At 46.6% G+C, this 18,417-nt stretch overlaps 1 protein-coding gene across 5 annotated transcripts in view; it reads right to left on the reverse strand.

Moving 5' to 3' along the window:
- Positions 1–1,084: 1,084 nt before the first annotated feature.
- ZFAT (zinc finger and AT-hook domain containing) overlaps positions 1,085–18,417 on the reverse strand; it is a gene marked incomplete at both ends in the record, with an annotated part of 174,332 nt that continues 156,999 nt past the window's right edge. For all 5 annotated transcript variants that reach the window (XM_079722448.1, XM_079722451.1, XM_079722452.1 and 2 more), the window contains one exon: positions 1,085–1,324. In XM_079722448.1, coding sequence (XP_079578574.1) covers positions 1,085–1,324 — 240 coding nt within the window. The remainder of the gene's footprint in view (positions 1,325–18,417) is intronic.

Consider the following 18,417-nt stretch of genomic DNA (forward strand, 5'->3'; position numbering starts at 1 on the left):
AGTAGGACTCGCCTCGGTGCCTCCACAAAGCTGTCACACGGCAGAGGCGCCAAAAGGTATGGGATTTATCACGAGCACGTGGACTAAAAGGCAGTCGGACCAGAGAGCATCACGAAGGCTCCTGACTGTGGGTCTACTGCTCCTCCCAAGGTGGAAAGGGGCTGCAGCAGACCCAACGCAAGGCGCCAGGACGTGGGGCGTAAGACCGTTAACCTCAAACAGTGGCCCCAAAGCAAGGCTCATGCTTCAGAGGGAGAACGAGCATCACTGTCACATTTTAAGCGCCTGGGTCTCAGAGGGGGTGGTCCTGGGTGGGGTCCAAATCCAAGATTCTGACTTGGGAAGGGGAAAGGTAAACCCACCAACCTAACAGAGGAGCAGAAGTACTCAGGCAGAGAATGCTTTTATTCTATCCACCTCACCTCCTTAGAGTAGGAGGTGAATAGGAGAAAGTGCATTTATTTTAAAAGCAAAAGAATTCCAAGATAGTAAGCTGAGACCACCACCTGTGATGGGAGCAGGGGGCCATCAAACCATAGTTACTTCACATGATAATAAGTGCCCTTGATGCCTGAGGAGGGTAGAAGTGTGTAGGTAACCCCTCCCCTCTTTTCTCTCACAGGCAATTCAAACACCGTAAGGTCACTTTCTCTGACAGCTGTCTCCTGGTTACCAGGCTGCAGAGCAGTCCCAGGTAAAGATTCGGCACCTAGACAGGGGTCAAGGAGTTGGGCTGTGATTCAGGGAAGACGCTGATGAGAGTTGGGGGTCTCTGTTCGACACTTGAGGCAAAGGGGCTATGCGGTATGGGCCATGTTTGGGGAGTTGAAGCACAGGTCTTTCTGGAAGCAGACGACGGGGGGGAAGGTGTGTGTGCCTGTGCTGGGGGCAGCACTCCTGTGTCGCTGATCCCTCGCCCACCCAAGGCAGGGCCAGGACAGCCCCACGCGGCCGCCGGGGCGGACAGCGCAGAGGAGAGTGCTGCAGACAGCACTGCTCTGGGGCCTCCCTGCCCCGGGTGTCCCGGGGGCTCCGCAGAGGCCGGCAGCCCTGCCCCGTGGCGCTGTCCCACACTGCGTGTCCGCTAGAGCTCCGGGGCCGGCTGCCCCATGGCCTGCTCCTCCACGGGCTGCATGGCCTCCTGCACGTAGACGATGAACTCTGAGGCCTCCCCGCCCTGCGTGTAGACAGTTACCGTCTCGATGCCCTCCACGTCGTCGGAGGACACCACCAAGTGATGCTGCTCAGCCAGCTCCACGGAGGCCTGCTGGAGGGTCTCCTGGATCATGACCGTGTGGTTGGAACTGGGCTCCTCGTCCGTGACCTGTGGGAGGGCAAGAGAAAGGTCACACGGGCCCCACTTCCAGGTCCAGCAGGACAAGAGAATCACAGCGACTGCCTATGGAGCATCTGGCACATTCCAGGAGCTGGTCCTTCCTGCACAGAATCATTTCAGCAATGCTCTACGCCTGCTCTCACCCCCGGTTTATAGATGAGGAGGGTGACACTCACCGGTGCAAAGCAACGTGGTCAGGGGCCCCATCTGGGGCTAATGGTGGAACCCAAGTTCAAACACCCAGTCCAAGCTCTTCTCGCGATGCCTCCCAGAGGCGTGGGAGTTGCCGAGGCACTCTAGGAGTTATTTCCTGCAACCGTGTAGAGGGTTGGGTGTGGGGTCTCCTGGAAATTCATAGCTGGTCCATTTGGTGGTGAAAAAGGGACTAGTTTATCCTGGGTTATCTGTCTCTCCACACACTCTGGGAGCTCAGCTCTGTGTATGAAGAAGATCAACATCACACCAGGCAGGAGTACACGCCCTTGCACGCCTGGTTGTGCCCAGGTGTCGTCCACCAACGCTAGTGCCTCAGAGCCACGGGAGGGGTCTGCTGATGGGCACTCACTGCCCTGGGGCTCTGTCAGTGGAGGGGCCTGCTCACTCCTACAGGCAGGCCTTTCTCTGTAGCTCCAAGCAGGCAGATTCCAGACAAGGCCAAATTCCAGCTGGTGCTAAGGCCCCAGCTCCCTGACTGTGCATTCTGCTCTGTTTTACAACTGTCTTTGATTTTGAGAAGAGCAATAATACAAACAATATGGGAAAGATTTAGAAAGTGTTGAGATCCGAAGAGCTGCAAAAATGACTGAAGGATTAGAAAACCAGCCCAGGAGGACAGTGAAGGGGCCTGGACTTGCTGGGCTGGGGAACGAGAGCCCTCAGATGTAGGGAGGGATGTCACAGAGACCGGCCTTTCCCAGGGGGTCTGAAAGGTGAGGTAGAAAGAACTTTGTCCTGCACTTTGCGGGGCTTACACAGCAGCTCCCCCGCAGTTAGCCGTGAGCCTTGCCCACTTTCCCCTATGGCTCTCAGGTGTCTCATCTGTAAAATAGGGACGAAAATGCCCACTTCAGAGAATGGCTAGGAGAGCTGAAGAAGAGCTTAATAACATCACCGCGCTTTTGGTGTCTTCATTTGTGTACTGAACAACGTTTTCTTAAGGTACTGCGGCATGTCAATTATTCATTCATTCAACAAAACCTTTGTCATTTTATCAGGTCCCAGTGAACTGAGCTCCGTGAGGGCTGGGACGGCACTGCCCCGGCACAGCTCTTCCCCCAGAGCCAGGTGGGCAGGGTGGATGCCTGGCATGGAGCAAGAACCCAGCATTTGTGCAACGATGCTCCACTGGGTGCAGATGCCCTGATGGGCGCTCAGGCAGCACGTGGTGGAAAACCAGTCTAGCGGGACAGACACAGGAACTGAGCGATGCTCTGACAGAGTGCCAGGGCAGCCTCCGGAGGAGGCGTGGGGATGGGCCTCCAGGCACAGAGGGCAGAAGGAGCAATGACTCCCAGGACCCCCAGGACCCCCAGGACAGACTGGAAGCAGTGGGTTTGCTCAGGTGGCCTCCGTGAGCTCCCATTCATGACGCTTCTGACTCCCTTCCCAGCTGGAGCCTGGCGTGGGACGGTCTCCTCCCTGCCCGGCCCTCTGTAACAAGCCACGACCCCACGCCATCTCTGGGAATGCCCCATGGGGCTTCCAGGGGTCTCCCTCGGCCCTGTGCCTGTGTCATTCCCTGACAGCAGGAAGGGCTGTGTCAGACGGGGTCATGTTTAATGCAGAGAAGAAAATGGACGAGGCACCTCTGGGGTGGGCTCCACACAAAGTTACTGATTGGAAGGAACCTTTAACTTGGACTGACGGAATTTACCAGAAGCTAGAGAGATACCCTGAGTGGAAAGTATTAATCCATTTGGCCTGAGCTGTTTTTCTGCAGTAGATGGAGGCCTTTTTCTTCTTCTTCTTCTTCTTTTACTGTTTGTTTCAATTTCATTTAAATGGGAAAATGTACTGTGAACCGAGACTTTAGAAGTAAATATTGATTTATTTCACTTTGAAAGAAGGTACCTAACAGAAGGGCGGGAAAGGGGGAAGGAATACTCAGCAAATGCTTTTCTCTTAACTGTCAGTAAATTCCACATGAAGAAAGAAGCCAGGCGGCATGGGTGATTTATGCTGAGGTCCCAGGACCTCAGGTGTGCAAAACGACCTAATGCACTTCAGGTAAACAGATGACACAATGGTGACAAAAAAAAAAGGGTGAGATCAACCAATACACGAGCTTTGAGATACCCTCCTGGCACTGTCGTTCATACACAGTGGTTGCCATCATCAGAAATGAAGCCTAAAATGAGGAAGAAGTCGCCAGCGTAAGATTTCACTGTCCTTTTGGACAACTCTAGTGCCTCGATGGCTGAGTACTGACAACGGCTGACACTACTGCCCCAGACAAAGAGATCCCTGCCGGGCCCAGGGCTTTGATGAGCAGAGGCTGCAGCTCCTGTTCCCATGGCAGCGGGGCGGACACACACCCAGGAGCCGTCCCAGGAGGTCCCAGGACGACTGAGGTGTGGCCACTGCCCACAGATGTGGAAGGAGGGCAGAAACCAACATGAGGCCACCGTGATCGAAATAAGGGCAATCACATGCTACCTCTGTCACACCAGGGCCCGGGGCCACTTCGTGGAAGGCGCTGTCTGCAAATGGTGGGAAAAGGCATGGCAGGCCGAGAGAAGGAGGCAAAGAGCAGGCATGTGCCCACAGCCCCACCAGGGCCACCGCCACCTCTCCGTCACCAAGCCCACTGGGCAGAGTTCCATCCTCACCTCTCCACACGGTCCTTTGCTGTCTGACGCTGCTGAACCAACCTCAGCTTTACTCACTGAGATGTCCTCTTCGCTGCTTCCACAACCCTCCGATTCCAGGCTTCCCCATCACGCTTCTCGTGCCCTCCCTCAAAGCCCGGAGGACTCCTGCATCCCCATCCTGCGTCTCCTATGGGCCCCTCGTCTGCACTGAGGCTTTGCTCCTAGCTGAGCGAGGGACCCCAGACCTCGAGTGTGTCTGCACAGGGGAGGCTCCCAGGGGCTGTGTGTCTGTCCAAAGTGCATGAGTCACAGGAGACGCGGTGCTGGGGAGCGGGGGCGGGTGAGGCCTGAAATGAAGTTCACAACCAGATCCTGAAGAGCCTCGCTCACCAGCTGAGAGACTGAGACTTGCTTTTACAAAGGAAGACGCTGGCGGCTTCCCAGGAAGGGCCCTGCCTCACCCAATCCGCAGCAGCCCCTGAACCGCAACTCGCCTAACATGGGAAGAGAAGACAGCATCATCTGTCTCTCCCTCTAAATAGCTACATTTATTGGCCCATATTACCTTTTCTACGTATTAAGTCTATTTAACATAATCCTTTCTCTAGTGGAATCAGCTATACATATACATGTAGCCCCATATCTCCTCCCTCTTGTGTTTCCCTCCCACCCTCCCTATCCCACCCCTCTAGATGGTCACAAACCACCAAGCTGATCTCCCTGTGCTATGTGGCTGCTTCCCACTAGCTATCTATTTTACATTTGGTCGTGTATATATGTCCATGCCACTCCTTCACTTTGTCCCAGCTTACCCTTCCCCCTCCCTGTGTCCTCAAGTCCATTGTCTTAGTCTGCGTCTTTATTCCTTCACAGGTAAATTCTATCAAACATTTAGAGAAGAGCTAACACCCAACCTTCTCAAACTCTTCCAAAAAACTGCAGAGGAAGGAACACTCCCAAACACATTCTATGAGGCCACCATCACCCTGATACCAAAACCAGACAAAGATACTACAAAAAAAGAAAATTACAGACCAATATCACTGATGAATATAGATACAAAAATCCCCAACAAAATACTAGCAAACAGAATCCACCAACACATTAAAAGGATCATAAACTTGGTGAAGACTTTTCTGGGGAAATACTTTCTTTAAACGGTTATTTCAGTAATTATTTATACTTGTTGAGTCTCTTCAGTGGAAGTTTCTTTTAATTCAATTTATAAATTCCTTTATAAAAAATACTACCATAATAGGAAAATTTGATGAGAGTAAAATAAAAGTAGAGTGGACTAACAGTTCTTGCCTCAACAGATATAAGAAAAAAAAAAAAAAAAAGGATCATACACCATGATCAACTGGGGTTTATCTCAGGGATGCAAGGATTCTTCAGTGTATGCAAATCAATCAATGTGATACATCATATTAACTAACTGAAGAATAAAAACCATATGATCATCTCAATAGATGCAGAAAAAGCTTTTGATAAAATTCAACACCCATTTATGATAAAAACTCTCCCAGGGAGCCGGAGGAAGATGGCGGAAGAGTAAGACGCGGAGATCACCTTCCTCCCCACAGATACATCAGAAATTCATCTACACGTGGAACAACTCCAACAGAACACCTACTGAACGCTGACAGAAGACCTCAGACCCCCCAAAAGGCAAGAAACTCCCCACATACCTGGGTAGGTCAAAAGAAAAAAAGAATAAACAGAGACAATAGGATATGGACGGGACCTGCACCAGTGGGAGGGAGCCGTGAAGGAGGGAAGGTTTCTACACACTACAAGCCCCTTCGAGGGCGGAGACTGCAGGTGGCGGAGGGGGAAAGCTTCGGAGTAGCGGAGGAGAGCACAGCAACAGGGGTGTGGAGGGCAAAGCAGAGAGATTTTGGCACAGAGGATCGGTGCCCTCAGGCACACACCAGCCCGAGAGACTTGTCTGCTCGGCCGCCAGGGCGGGCGGGGCTGGGAGCTGAGGCTCGGGTATCGGCTTTCAGTCGGAGCGCAGGGAGAGGTCTGGGGCTGGCGGCAGGAAGAGACCCTGAAGGGGTTAGTGCTAGCCCGGAGGGAGCCCGGGGAAAGGGTCTGGAGCTACCGGAGAGGCAAGAGACTTTTTTCCCTTTTGTTGCCTGCTGCGCGAGGAGAGGGCATTCCCCTCCCTCCCCTCTGCCTGAGTGAGCCAGAGCCCCCGAATCAGCGGCTCCTTTAAACCCGTCCTGTCTGAGCGAAGAACGGACGCCCTCCGGCGACCTACGCGCAGAGGCGGGGCCAGGTCCAAGGCTGAGACCCGGGAGCTGTGAGAGCAGAGACAGGGAAATCTCTCTGTGCAGCCTCCGAGGCAGCGGATTAAAGCTCCACAGTCCATTTGATGTGCCCTGCGTCTGTGGAGTGCATGAATGGACAGCGAATCATCCCAAATTGAGGAAGTGGACCTTGAGGACAAGATTTAAGACTTTCCCCCCCTTTTTTTTCCTCTTTTTACAACGAATTATCTCAAATTAAGGAGGTGGACTTAGCAAGATTTCAGACTTTTCGCCCTTTTCCTCTTTTTACAACGAATTATCCCAAATCGAGGAGGTGGACTTGGAGAGCAAGGTTTTTGATTTTTCCCCCTGCTCTCTTTTTGTGAATGTGTATGTGTAATCTTCTGTGTAAGATTCTCTCTGTATAGCTTTGCTTCCACCATATGTCCCAGGGTTCTTTCGGTCCGTGTTTTTTTTCAATAATTACTTTTTAATTTTAATAACGCTACTATATTTCATACTTTATTCTATTTTACTTTACCTGCTCTTTCTTTTTTTCCTCCCTTCCCTTCCTCCCTCCCTCCCTCCGCTCCTCCTTTCCTTCTTTCTTTTTCTTTCCTCTATCCCTCCCTCCCTCCCACCCTTCTTCTTTCCACTTTCTTTTTCTTTCCTTCCTCCCTCCCTCCCTCCTGTCTTTCTTTCTTTCTTTCCTTCCTCCCTCCCTCCCTCTCTTCTTCCATTCACTCTTCCTTTTGCTTTCATTCCTCCCTCCCTCCCTCCTTTCTTTCCTTTCTTTCCATCCTTCCTCCCTCCCTCCTTTCTTTCTTTCTTCCTTCCTTCCTTCCTTCCTTCCCTTCTTCCTTTCTTTCAATCTCTCTTTCTTTCTTCTACTAATTCTTTCTTTCTACTTTTTCTCACTGTTATTCTGAGCCGGGTGGATGAAAGGCTCTTGGTGCTGCAGCCAGGAGTTAGTGCTGTGCCTCTGAAGTGGGAGAGCCAACTTCAGGACACGGGTCCACAAGAGACCTCCCAGCTCCACATAATATCAAGCAGCGAAAATCTCCCAGGGATCTCCATCTCAACACCAGCACCCAGCTTCAGTCAACGACCAGCAAGCTACAGTGCTGGTCACCCTATGCCAAGCAACTAGCAAGGCAGGAACACAACCCCACCCATTAGCAGAGAGGATACCTAAAAACATAATAAGGCCACAGGCACCCCAAAACACACCACCAGACGTGGACCTGTCCACCAGAAAGACAAGATCGAGCTTCAACCACCAGAACACAGGCATTAGTCCCCCCCACCAGGAAGCCTACACAACCTACTGAAACAACCTTAGCCACGGGGGACAGACACCAAAAACAACGGGAACTACGAATCTGCAGCCTGCAAAAAGGAGACCCCAAACACAGTAACATAAGCAAAATGAGAAAGCAGAAAAACACACAGCAGGTGAAGGAGCAAGATAAAAACCTACCAGACCTAACAAATGAAGAGGTAATAGGCAGTCTACCTGAAAAAGAATTCAGAATAATGATAGTAAAGCTGATCCAAGATTCTATTTCCCAGATCCAAAATCTTGGAAATAGAATAGACAATATGCAAGAAACAGTTAACAAGGACCTAGAAGAACTAAAGATGAATCAAGCATCGATTAAAAACACAATAAATGAAATGAAAAATACTCTAGATGGGATCAATAGCAGAATAACTGAGGCAGAAGAACGGATAAGTGAGGTGGAAGATAAAATAGTGGAAATAACTGATGCAGAGAAAAATAAAGAAAAAAGAATGAAAAGAACAGAGGACAGTCTCAGAGACCTCTGGGACAACATTAAACGCACCAACATTCGAATTATAGGGATTCCAGAAGAAGAAGAGAAAAAGAAAGGGACTGAGAAAATATTTGAAGAGATTATAGTTGAAAACTTCCCTAATATGGGAAAGGAAATAGTTAATCAAGTCCAGGAGGCACAGAGAGTCCCATACAGAATAAATCCAAGAAGAAATACGCCAAGACACATATTAATCAAACTGTCAAAAATTAAACACAAAGAAATCATATTAAAAGCAGCAAGGGAAAAACAACAAATAACACACAAGGGAATCCCCATCAGGTTAACAGCTGATCTCTCAGCAGAAACTCTACAAGCCAGAAGGGAGTGGCAGGACATAATTAAAGTGATGAAGGAGAGAAACCTGCAACCAAGATTACTCTACCCAGCAAGGATCTCATTCAGATTTGATGGAGAAATTAAAACCTTTACAGACAAGCAAAAGCTGAGAGAGTTCAGCACCACCAAACCAGCTTTACAACAAATGCTAAAGGAACTTCTCTAGGCAAGAAACACAACAGAAGGACTATACCTACAACAACGAACCCAAAGCCATTAAGGAAATGGGAATAGGAACATACATATCAATAATTACCTTAAATGTAAATGGACTAAATGCTCCCACCAAAAGACACAGAGTGGCTGAATGGATACAAAAACAAGACCCATATATATGCTGTCTACAAGAGACCCACTTCAGACCTAGAGACACATACAGATTGAAAGTAAGGGGATGGAAAAAGATATTCCATGCAAATGGAAATCAAAAGAAAGCTGGAGTAGCAATTCTTATATCAGACAAAATAGACTTTAAAATAAAGACTATTAGAAGAGACAAAGAAGGACACTACATAACGATAAAGGGATCGATCCAAGAAGAAGATATAACAATTGTAAATATTTATGCACCCAACATAGGAGCACCTCAATACATAAGGCAAATACTAACAGCCATAAAAGGGGAAATCGACAGTAACACAATCATAGTAGGGGACTTTAACACCCCACTTTCACCAATGGACAGATCATCCAAAATGAAAATAAATAAGGAAACACAAGCTTTAAATGATACATTAAACAAGATGGACTTAGTTGATATTTATAGGACATTCCACCCAAAAACAACAGAATACACATTTTTCTCAAGTGCTCATGGAACATTCTCCAGGATAGATCATATCTTGGGTCACAAATCAAGCCTTGGTAAATTTAAGAAAATTGAAATTGTATCAAGTATCTTTTCCGACCACAATGCTATGAGACTAGACATCAATTACAGGAAAAGATCTGTAAAAAATACAAACACATGGAGGCTAAACAATACACTACTCAATAATGAAGTGATCACTGAAGAAATCAAAGAGGAAATTAAGAAATACTTAGAAACAAATGACAATGGAGACACGACGACCCAAAACCTATGGGACGCAGCAAAAGCAGTTCTAAGGGGGAAGTTTATAGCAATACAATCCCACCTTAAGAAACAGGAAACATCTCGAGTAAACAACCTGACCCTGCACCTAAAGCAATTAGAGAAAGAAGAACAAAAAACCCCCAAAGTTAGCAGAAGGAAAGAAATCATAAAGATCAGATCAGAAATAAATGAAAAAGAAATGAAGGAAATGATAGCAAAGATCAACCAAACTAAAAGCTGGTTCTTTGAGAAGATAAACAAAATTGACAAACCATTAGCCAGACTCATCAAGAAAAGAAGGGAGAAGACTCAAATCAGTAGAATTAGAAATGAAAAAGGAGAAGTAACAACTGACACTGCAGAAATACAAAAGATCATGAGAGATTACTATAAGCAACTCTATGCCAATAAAATGGACAACCTGGAAGAAATGGACAAATTCTTAGAAATGCACAACCTACCAAGACTGACTCAGGAAGAAATAGAAAATATGAATAGACCAATCACAAGCACTGAAATTGAAACTGTGATTAAAAATCTTCCATCAAACAAAAGCCCAGGACCAGATGGCTTCACAGGCGAATTCTATCAAACATTTAGAGAAGAGCTAACACCCATCCTTCTCAAACTCTTCCAAACAATATCAGAGGAAGGAACACTCCCAAACTCATTCTACGAGGCCACCATCACCTTGATACCAAAACCAGGCAAGGATGTCACAAAGAAAGAAAACTACAGGCCAATATCACTGATGAACATAGATGCAAAAATCCTCAACAAAATACTAGCAAACAGAATCCAACAGCACATTAAAAGGATCATACACCATGATCAAGTGGGGTTTATTCCAGGAATGCAAGGATTCTTCAATATACGCAAATCAATCAATGTGATACACCATATTAACAAGTTGAAGGAGAAAAACCATATGATCATCTCAACAGATGCAGAGAAAGCTTTCGACAAAATTCAACACCCATTTATGATAAAAACCCTGCAGAAAGTAGGCATAGAGGGAACTTTCCTCAACATAATAAAGGCCATATATGACAAACCCACAGCCAACATTGTCCTCAATGGTGAAAAACTGAAACCATTTCCACTAAGATCAGGAACAAGACAAGGCTGCCCACTCTCACCACTCTTATTCAACCTAGTTTTGGAAGTTTTAGCCACAGCAATCAGAGAAGAAAAGGAAATAAAAGGAATCCAAATTGGAAAAGAAGAAGTAAAGCTGTCACTGTTTGCAGATGACATGATACTATACATAGAGAATCCTAAAGATGCTACCGAAAAACTACTAGAGCTAATCAATGAATTTGGTAAAGTAGCAGGATACAAAATTAATGCACAGAAATCTCTGGCATTCCTGTACACTAATGATGAAAAATCTGAAAATGAAATCAAGAAAACACTCCCATTTACCATTGCAACAAAAAGAATAAAATATCTAGGAATAAACCTACCTAAGGAGACAAAAGACCTGTATGCAGAAAATTATAAGACACTGATGAAAGAAATTAAAGATGATATAAATAGATGGAGAGATATACCATGCTCCTGGATTGGAAGAATCAATATTGTGAAAATGACTCTACTACCCAAAGCAATCTACAGATTCAATGCAATCCCTATCAAACTACCACTGGCATTTTTCACAGAAGTAGAACAAAAAATTTCAAAATTTGTTTGGAAAAACAAAAGACCCCGAATAGCCAAAGCAATCTTGAGAACGAAAAACGGAGCTGGAGGAATCAGGCTGCCTGACTTCAGACTATACTACAAAGCTACAGTAATTAAGACAGTGTGGTACTGGCATAAAAACAGAAAGATAGATCAGTGGATCAGGATAGAAAGCCCAGAGATAAACCCACGCACATATGGCCAACTTATCTTTGATAAAGGAGGCAGGAATGTACAGTGGAGAAAGGACAGCCTCTTCAATAAGTGGTGCTGGGAAAACTGGACAGGGACATGTAAAAGTATGAGATTAGATCATTCCCTAACACCATACACAAAAATAAGCTCAAAATGGATTAAAGACCTAAATGTAAGGCCAGAAACTATCAAACTCTTAGAGGAAAACATAGGTAGAACACTCTATGACATAAATCACAGCAAGATCCTTTTGGACCCACCTCCTAGAGAAATGGAACTAAAAACAATGATAAACAAATGGGACCTAATGAAACTTCAAAGCTTTTGCACAGCAAAGGAAACCATAAACAAGACCAAAAGACAACCCTCAGAATGGGAGAAAATATTTGCAAATGAAGCAACTGACAAAGGATTAATCTCCAAAATTTATAAACAGCTCATGCAGCTCAATAGCAAAAAAACAAACAACCCAATCCAAAAATGGGCAGAAGACTTAAATAGGCATTTCTCCAAAGAAGATATACAGACTGCCAACAAACACATGAAAGAATGCTCAACATCATTAATCATTAGAGAAATGCAAATCAAAACTACAATGAGATATCATCTCACACCAGTCAGAATGGCCATCATCAAGAAATCTAGAAACAATAAATGCTGGAGAGGGTGTGGAGAAAAGGGAACACTCTTGCACTGCTGGTGGGAATGTGAATTGGTACAGCCACTATGGAGAACAGTATGGAGGTTCCTTAAAAAACTAAAAATAGAACTACCATATGACCCAGCAATCCCACTACTAGGCATATACCCTGAGAAAACCATAATTCAAAAAGAGACATGTACCAAAATGTTCATTGCAGCTCTATTCACAATAGCCCGGAGCTGGAAACAACCTAAGTGTCCATCATCGGATGAATGGATAAAGAAGATGTGGCACATATATACAATGGAATATTACTCAGCCATAAAAAGAAACGAAACTGAGCTATTTGTAATGAGGTGGATAGACCTAGAGTGTGTCATACAGAGTGAAGTAAGTCAGAAAGAGAAAGACAAATACCGTATGCTAACACATATATATGGAATTTTAAAAAAAAAAAATGTCATGAAGAACCTAGGGGTAAAACGGGAATAAAGACACAGACCTACTTGAGAATGGACTTGAGGATATGGGGAAGGGGAAGGGTAAGCTGTGACAAAGGGAAAGAGAGGCATGGACATATATACACTACCAAACGTAAGGTAGATAGATAGTGGGAAGCAGCCGCAGAGCACAGGGAGATCAGCTCGGTGCTTTGTGACCGCCTGGAGGGGTGGGATGGGGAGGGTGGGAGGGAGGGAGATGCATGAGGGAGGGGATGTGGGAACAGATGTATATGTATGACTGATTCACTTTGTTATAAAGCAGAAACTAATAAAAAAAGAAAAAAGAAAAAAAAAAAAAAACTCTCCCAAAAGTGGGCATATAGGGAACCTACCTCAACATAATAAAGGCCATATATGACAAACCCACAGCAAACATCACTCTCAATGGTGAAAAACTGAAAGCATTTCCTCTGAGATCAGGAGTAAGACAAGGATGTCCACTCTCGCCACTATTATTCAACATAGTTTTGGAAGTCCTAGCCATGGCAATCAGAGAAGAAAAGAAATAAAAGGAATACAAGTTGGAAAAGAAGGAAAACTGTCACTGTTTGCAGATGACATGATACTATACATAGAAAATCCTAAAGCTGCCACCAGGAAACTACTAGAGCTAATCAATGAATTTGGTAAAGTTGCAGGATACAAAATTAATGCACAGAAATCTCTGGCGTTCCTATACACTAACAACAAAAGATCAGAAAGAGAAATTAAGGAAACAATCCCATTCACCATGCAACAAAAAGAATAAAATACCTAGGAATAAACCTACCTAAGGAGGTAAAAGACCTGTATGCAGGAAACGATAAGACACTGATGAAAGAAATAAAAGATGACACAAATAGATGGAGAGATATACCATGCTCTTGGATTGGAAGAATCAACATTGTGAAAATGACTATAACTACCCAAAGCAATCTACAGATTCAATGCAATCCCTATCAAATTACCAATGGCATTTTTTACAGAACTAGAACAAAAAATCTTAAAATTTGTACGGAGACACAAAAGACCCTGACTAGCCAAAGCAATCTTGAGGGAAAAAAACGGAGCTGGAGGAATCAGACACCCTGACTTCAGACTATACTACAAAGCTACAGTAATCAAAACAGTATGGTACTGGCACAAAAACAGAAATATAGATCAATGGAACAGGATAGAAAGCCCAGAGATAAACCCACGCACCTATGGTCAACTAATCTATGACAAAGGAGGCAAGGATATACAATGGAGAAAAGACAGTCTCTTCAATAAGTAGTGCTGGGAAAACTGCACAGCTACATGTAAAAGAATGAAATTAGAATACTCCCTAACACCATACACAAAAACAAACTCAAAATGGATTAAAGACCTAAATCTAAGACTGGACACTCTAACACTCTTAGAGGAAAACATAGGAAGAACACTCCTTGACATAACTCACAGCAAGATCTTTTTGGACCCACCTCCTAGAGTAATGGAAATAAAAACAAAAATAAACAAATGGGACCTAATGAAATTTAAAAGCTTTTGCACAGCAAAGGAAACTATAAACAAGACGAAAAGATAACCCTCAGAATGGGAGAAAATATTTGCAAACAAATCAATGGACAAAGGATTAATCTCCAAAAATATATAAACAGCTCATGCAGCTCAATATTAAAAAAACAAACAACCCAATCCAAAAATGGGCAGAAGACCTAAATAGACATCTCTCCAAAGAAGACATACAGATGGCCAAGAGGCACATGAAAAGATGCTCAGCATCACTAATTATCAGAGAAACGGAAATGAAAACTACAATGAGGTATCACCTCACACCAGTTAGAATGGGCATCATCAGAACATCCACAAACAACAAGTGCTGGAGAGGGTGTGGAGAAAAGGGAACCCTCTTGCACTGCTGGTGGGAATGTAAATTGGTACAGCCACTATGGAGAACAGTATGGAGGTTCCTTAAAAAACTAAAAATAGAACTACCGTATGATCCAGTAATCCTACTACTGGGCATCTATCCAGAGAAAACCATAATTCAAAAAGACACATGCACCCCAATGTTCACTGCAGCACTATTTACAATAGCCAGGTCCTAGAAGCAACCTAAATGCCCATCGGCAGACGAATGGATAAAGAAGATGTGGTACATATATACAATGGAATATTACTCAGCCATGAAAAGGAACGAAATTGGGTCATTTGTAGAGACGTGGATGGACCTAGAGACTGTCATACAGAGTGAAGTCAGAAAGGGAAAAACAAATATCTATATTAACGCATATATGTGAAATCTAGAAAAATGGTACAGATGAACTGGTTTGCAGGGCAGAAATTGAGACACAGATGTAGACAACAAATGCATGGACACCAAGGGGGGAAAGCAGCAGGGGGGTGGTGGTGGTGCTGTGATGAACTGGGAGATTGGGATTGACATGTATACACTGATGTGTATAAAATGCAGTTGGGTGAGGTGATTAATAAGAACCTGCTGTATAAAAAAATTAAATTAAATTAAATTAAATTAAATTAAAAAAAAAAAGAACACTGCAGTCAGGTCTTTCATCTGAAATACTCCGCTATGTGTGTTGAAGCTCTGGGGAAGAAGCCTTACTTTTTATAGCAGTTAGGGTTTCACTCACTGCTCTAATTACAACCAAACAAGAGGTTCCTCTAGCATTCTCAAAAGGGGACTGCAGACCCATTTCACAAGGTTAATAAGCAAGCACATTTACTGTCATGACCCTAGGTCAGGTGTGGCGTTGCATATGTCGGAAACAAAGGGAAATGGTAAATACTATCCTGAATTTATAAACGAATGTGGTTTATAAAAAAGCATCATAAATTCCCAACTCTAAAACTGTACACATATATATGGTACCCAAAAAAGGGGTAAATATTATGTGCGAGAAACTTGTGGAAATACCAGAAGATATTCGTAGGCAGGAAGAAACCATTCCATACATCAATGAAGATTTAAAGCGTTTTAAAAAAAAAAAGAAAGAATGCACAGGAAGTGAGGAGGGCTGAGATGCATGCCCGTGCCAGGCAAGGCACCTTTCGTGAGGAGACGTCATAAGGCCTCCCTCCACCTTATTTCTCTCTTGACTGTAAGGAGACAGCAGACATTTTCTTTTCTGTAGATCCCATAAACAGTCCAAAGCCCGGGTTGTAAAGACAGCTCACTAAAAACAGTCCCCGCCAGTCCCCACGTGTGTGTCCTGGCTCTCGGAGACGCTGCAGGATCCAGCTGGCCGACACTCGGCCACCCCATGCTGAGGCCCCAGAGCACCTGGGAGCCCCCTGCACAGGGTGGCCTTGTCCATGGGGTCCTGGCCTGCAGGGGACAGACAGGTCCCACTCTCTTTGCTGTGACAGAGGGGCCTGGAAACGGGAAGAGAGGTGCCTCCTACTGGCCCCAAGCCCATAACAGGATGAGGATGGAAAGGCTTGCCCGTTGGCCAAACCAACTCAGTAGGCAGCTGAGTTTAGCGGCAGGTGCATGAGCAGCAAAAAGAGGGTGTGCACAGCTAGGACACCCTGTGTTTCTCAGGGGTCTAAGCACAGGTGAGTGTGATCTCGATAACCACGTGACCGAGGAAAGAGCAATCCCTCCTTCTCCTGTAAGTGGTGGTACGTGGGAAGGGCAGAGTGGTCTGTCTCAGCACATGTGAGAATGAGAGATGGTGGGGCGACAGGGGCCTGGTGCAAGGTGAGTGGTAAGCAGTGTGTGGTGTTCACAACTGCTAGCGGTGTCGTCCCCCCCAGGGGCGGTGTCCCCACCAGCCCCACCTCCCCACTGCCCCTCAGGGTGCACGATTAGCACACCCACCCCCAGACAACGTCCACACAGCACGTGGTTTATAGTAGGCACTGCACACATGCCTGACTTGAATTCTGATGTCTGCCCCAGGAGATCTTTTCAAACCGAGCTCAAACAGAGCATATTCACAGCGACAGGGAAGGAGGCAGGAGGTAGCTCTGACCGCCTCTGAATACCTTCTGATATTTAGACAGGTCTATCGTGCATAATGCTGCACGTTGGTGACCTTTCCGCACACTACACTGAATTCCACTCAGTACCACGCACTGCCTGGGCTCTGCACCCCTGTCAAGCACCTGGCCCAGGGGGCCATGCTTCTCCGAAAGCCTCACCTCTGCCCGGTAGCCCGTGCACAGATGGGCCACTCCCGGGGTCAGGCAGGGCTTCACTGAACTCCCCTGCACGGCAGTGTGCGACCATCTCTCTCTGCATGCGCTCAGGACAAAAGGCCTCCACCCTCCTGATGCTCACCAGACCCCGCCCCCGCAACCTGACGGGCAGGTGCTCGATGGAGACGTGGGGCGGTGGACCCCCTCCCTCTGCCAACCCCTCTGTGCTGGGGAGGCACGGGTTTCTCTCCTCAGCTGGTGCAGACTCTTCTCCCCCCCGATTTAACAAACTGTTTCCTCTAGCAGTTCCTCTCCCTGTCCTTTTACACAGGTGACAGGCAGCCTCCACAAGACCCCATGGGCAAGGACACGGAGCTGGCAGGACGCACCCTGTTCCTCCCTGGACCTCCAAGCCGCTGCCCTCACCCAAGGGAGAAAGGCAGGCTAAATTCCCAGTGATGGAGCACATGCGCGTTCTGTTTAAAGAATGTTTATCGTAACAAAACATACACCACTTCAATCGCCCCTCAAACCCACCCAGGTAAGTTCATCAGTGGCAAAGTAGGTCTAAGAACAGAACGAGGGACTGCGATGGTCTTACTCTGAGGCCAGTGCAGTGTTGACACCCGCCCTGTGCACTGATGTGAGCAGCCTAAGACCCCGCCCTGAGACTCTGCGTGGACGCCGCCTCCTGCTCATCAAAGCCACTCGCCCGTTTCCCTCCTACTTGTACCTCTCTCTCCGAGTAGGGAGATCTGCCCACCTCGACCCTCTCTGGCCCTTCTCCCTTTGCCTGCTCTCAAGTCTGGTGCCCCTTCTGGCTCAGAGTTCCTCACCCAACTGCCCGTTCCTGTGGGCAGGCGGTTGCATGATGCCACTCAGCTCCAGCTCTTCCAAATCAGCCTCCTCGAGGGCCTTCTCCAGGGAATGACCCAGAATGTCACGACAACTGCACGTGGTAAGGGGTCAAACTGCCTCCAGCCACAAACACGGCAGTTTACATAATGCAACCACCTGCCTGGACCAAGCAGCAGACTCTCCTATGAAACAGGCAGTGTTTCATCCACCCTGGGACTCCTACTGCTGAGCACAGGGCCTGGACGGCTGCATCAGTACCTGCTTGCTGAGCAGAAGCTTCCAGAAGCAAAACAGTTATGGCTGAATTCTATGAGCAACTCGATGAGCTCAGACAGGGGTTAAGGAGCTAAGTCATTCCTACGACAGGAGCTAAGATTAGACCTAACCAGCACCAGGCTCCCTGCCAACTGCTTCATTTGCATAATTACGCATAACCCGTACATTAGCCCCATGGGGTAGGTTCTATTATTTTCCCACTTTACAGATGAGAAAAGAGAAGTTCGAAGAGGAGAAGTGCTTGTCCCTAATCATACACTGTGAAGTGACAGACGCGGGGTCACACCCAGGCCGTCTGGCCCCGAGCTGTTTCCTCCTCCACGTGCTGTGACCTGGCCCGGGGCGACCCCCGAAATGGGCTTCTCGGGAGACCCCCGTGCGCTGTTCATCCAGGGAGGGCCCCTGTCTCAGAGGCCTGAGGCTCCCCAGGCGGGGCACCCACAGCAGCTGGCAATCACCAGGCTGCTCAGCTGGGTCCCGACGAGGG

Source organism: Hyperoodon ampullatus (genome assembly GCF_949752795.1).
Source record: "Hyperoodon ampullatus genome assembly, chromosome: 17".
NCBI lineage: Eukaryota > Metazoa > Chordata > Mammalia > Artiodactyla > Ziphiidae > Hyperoodon > Hyperoodon ampullatus.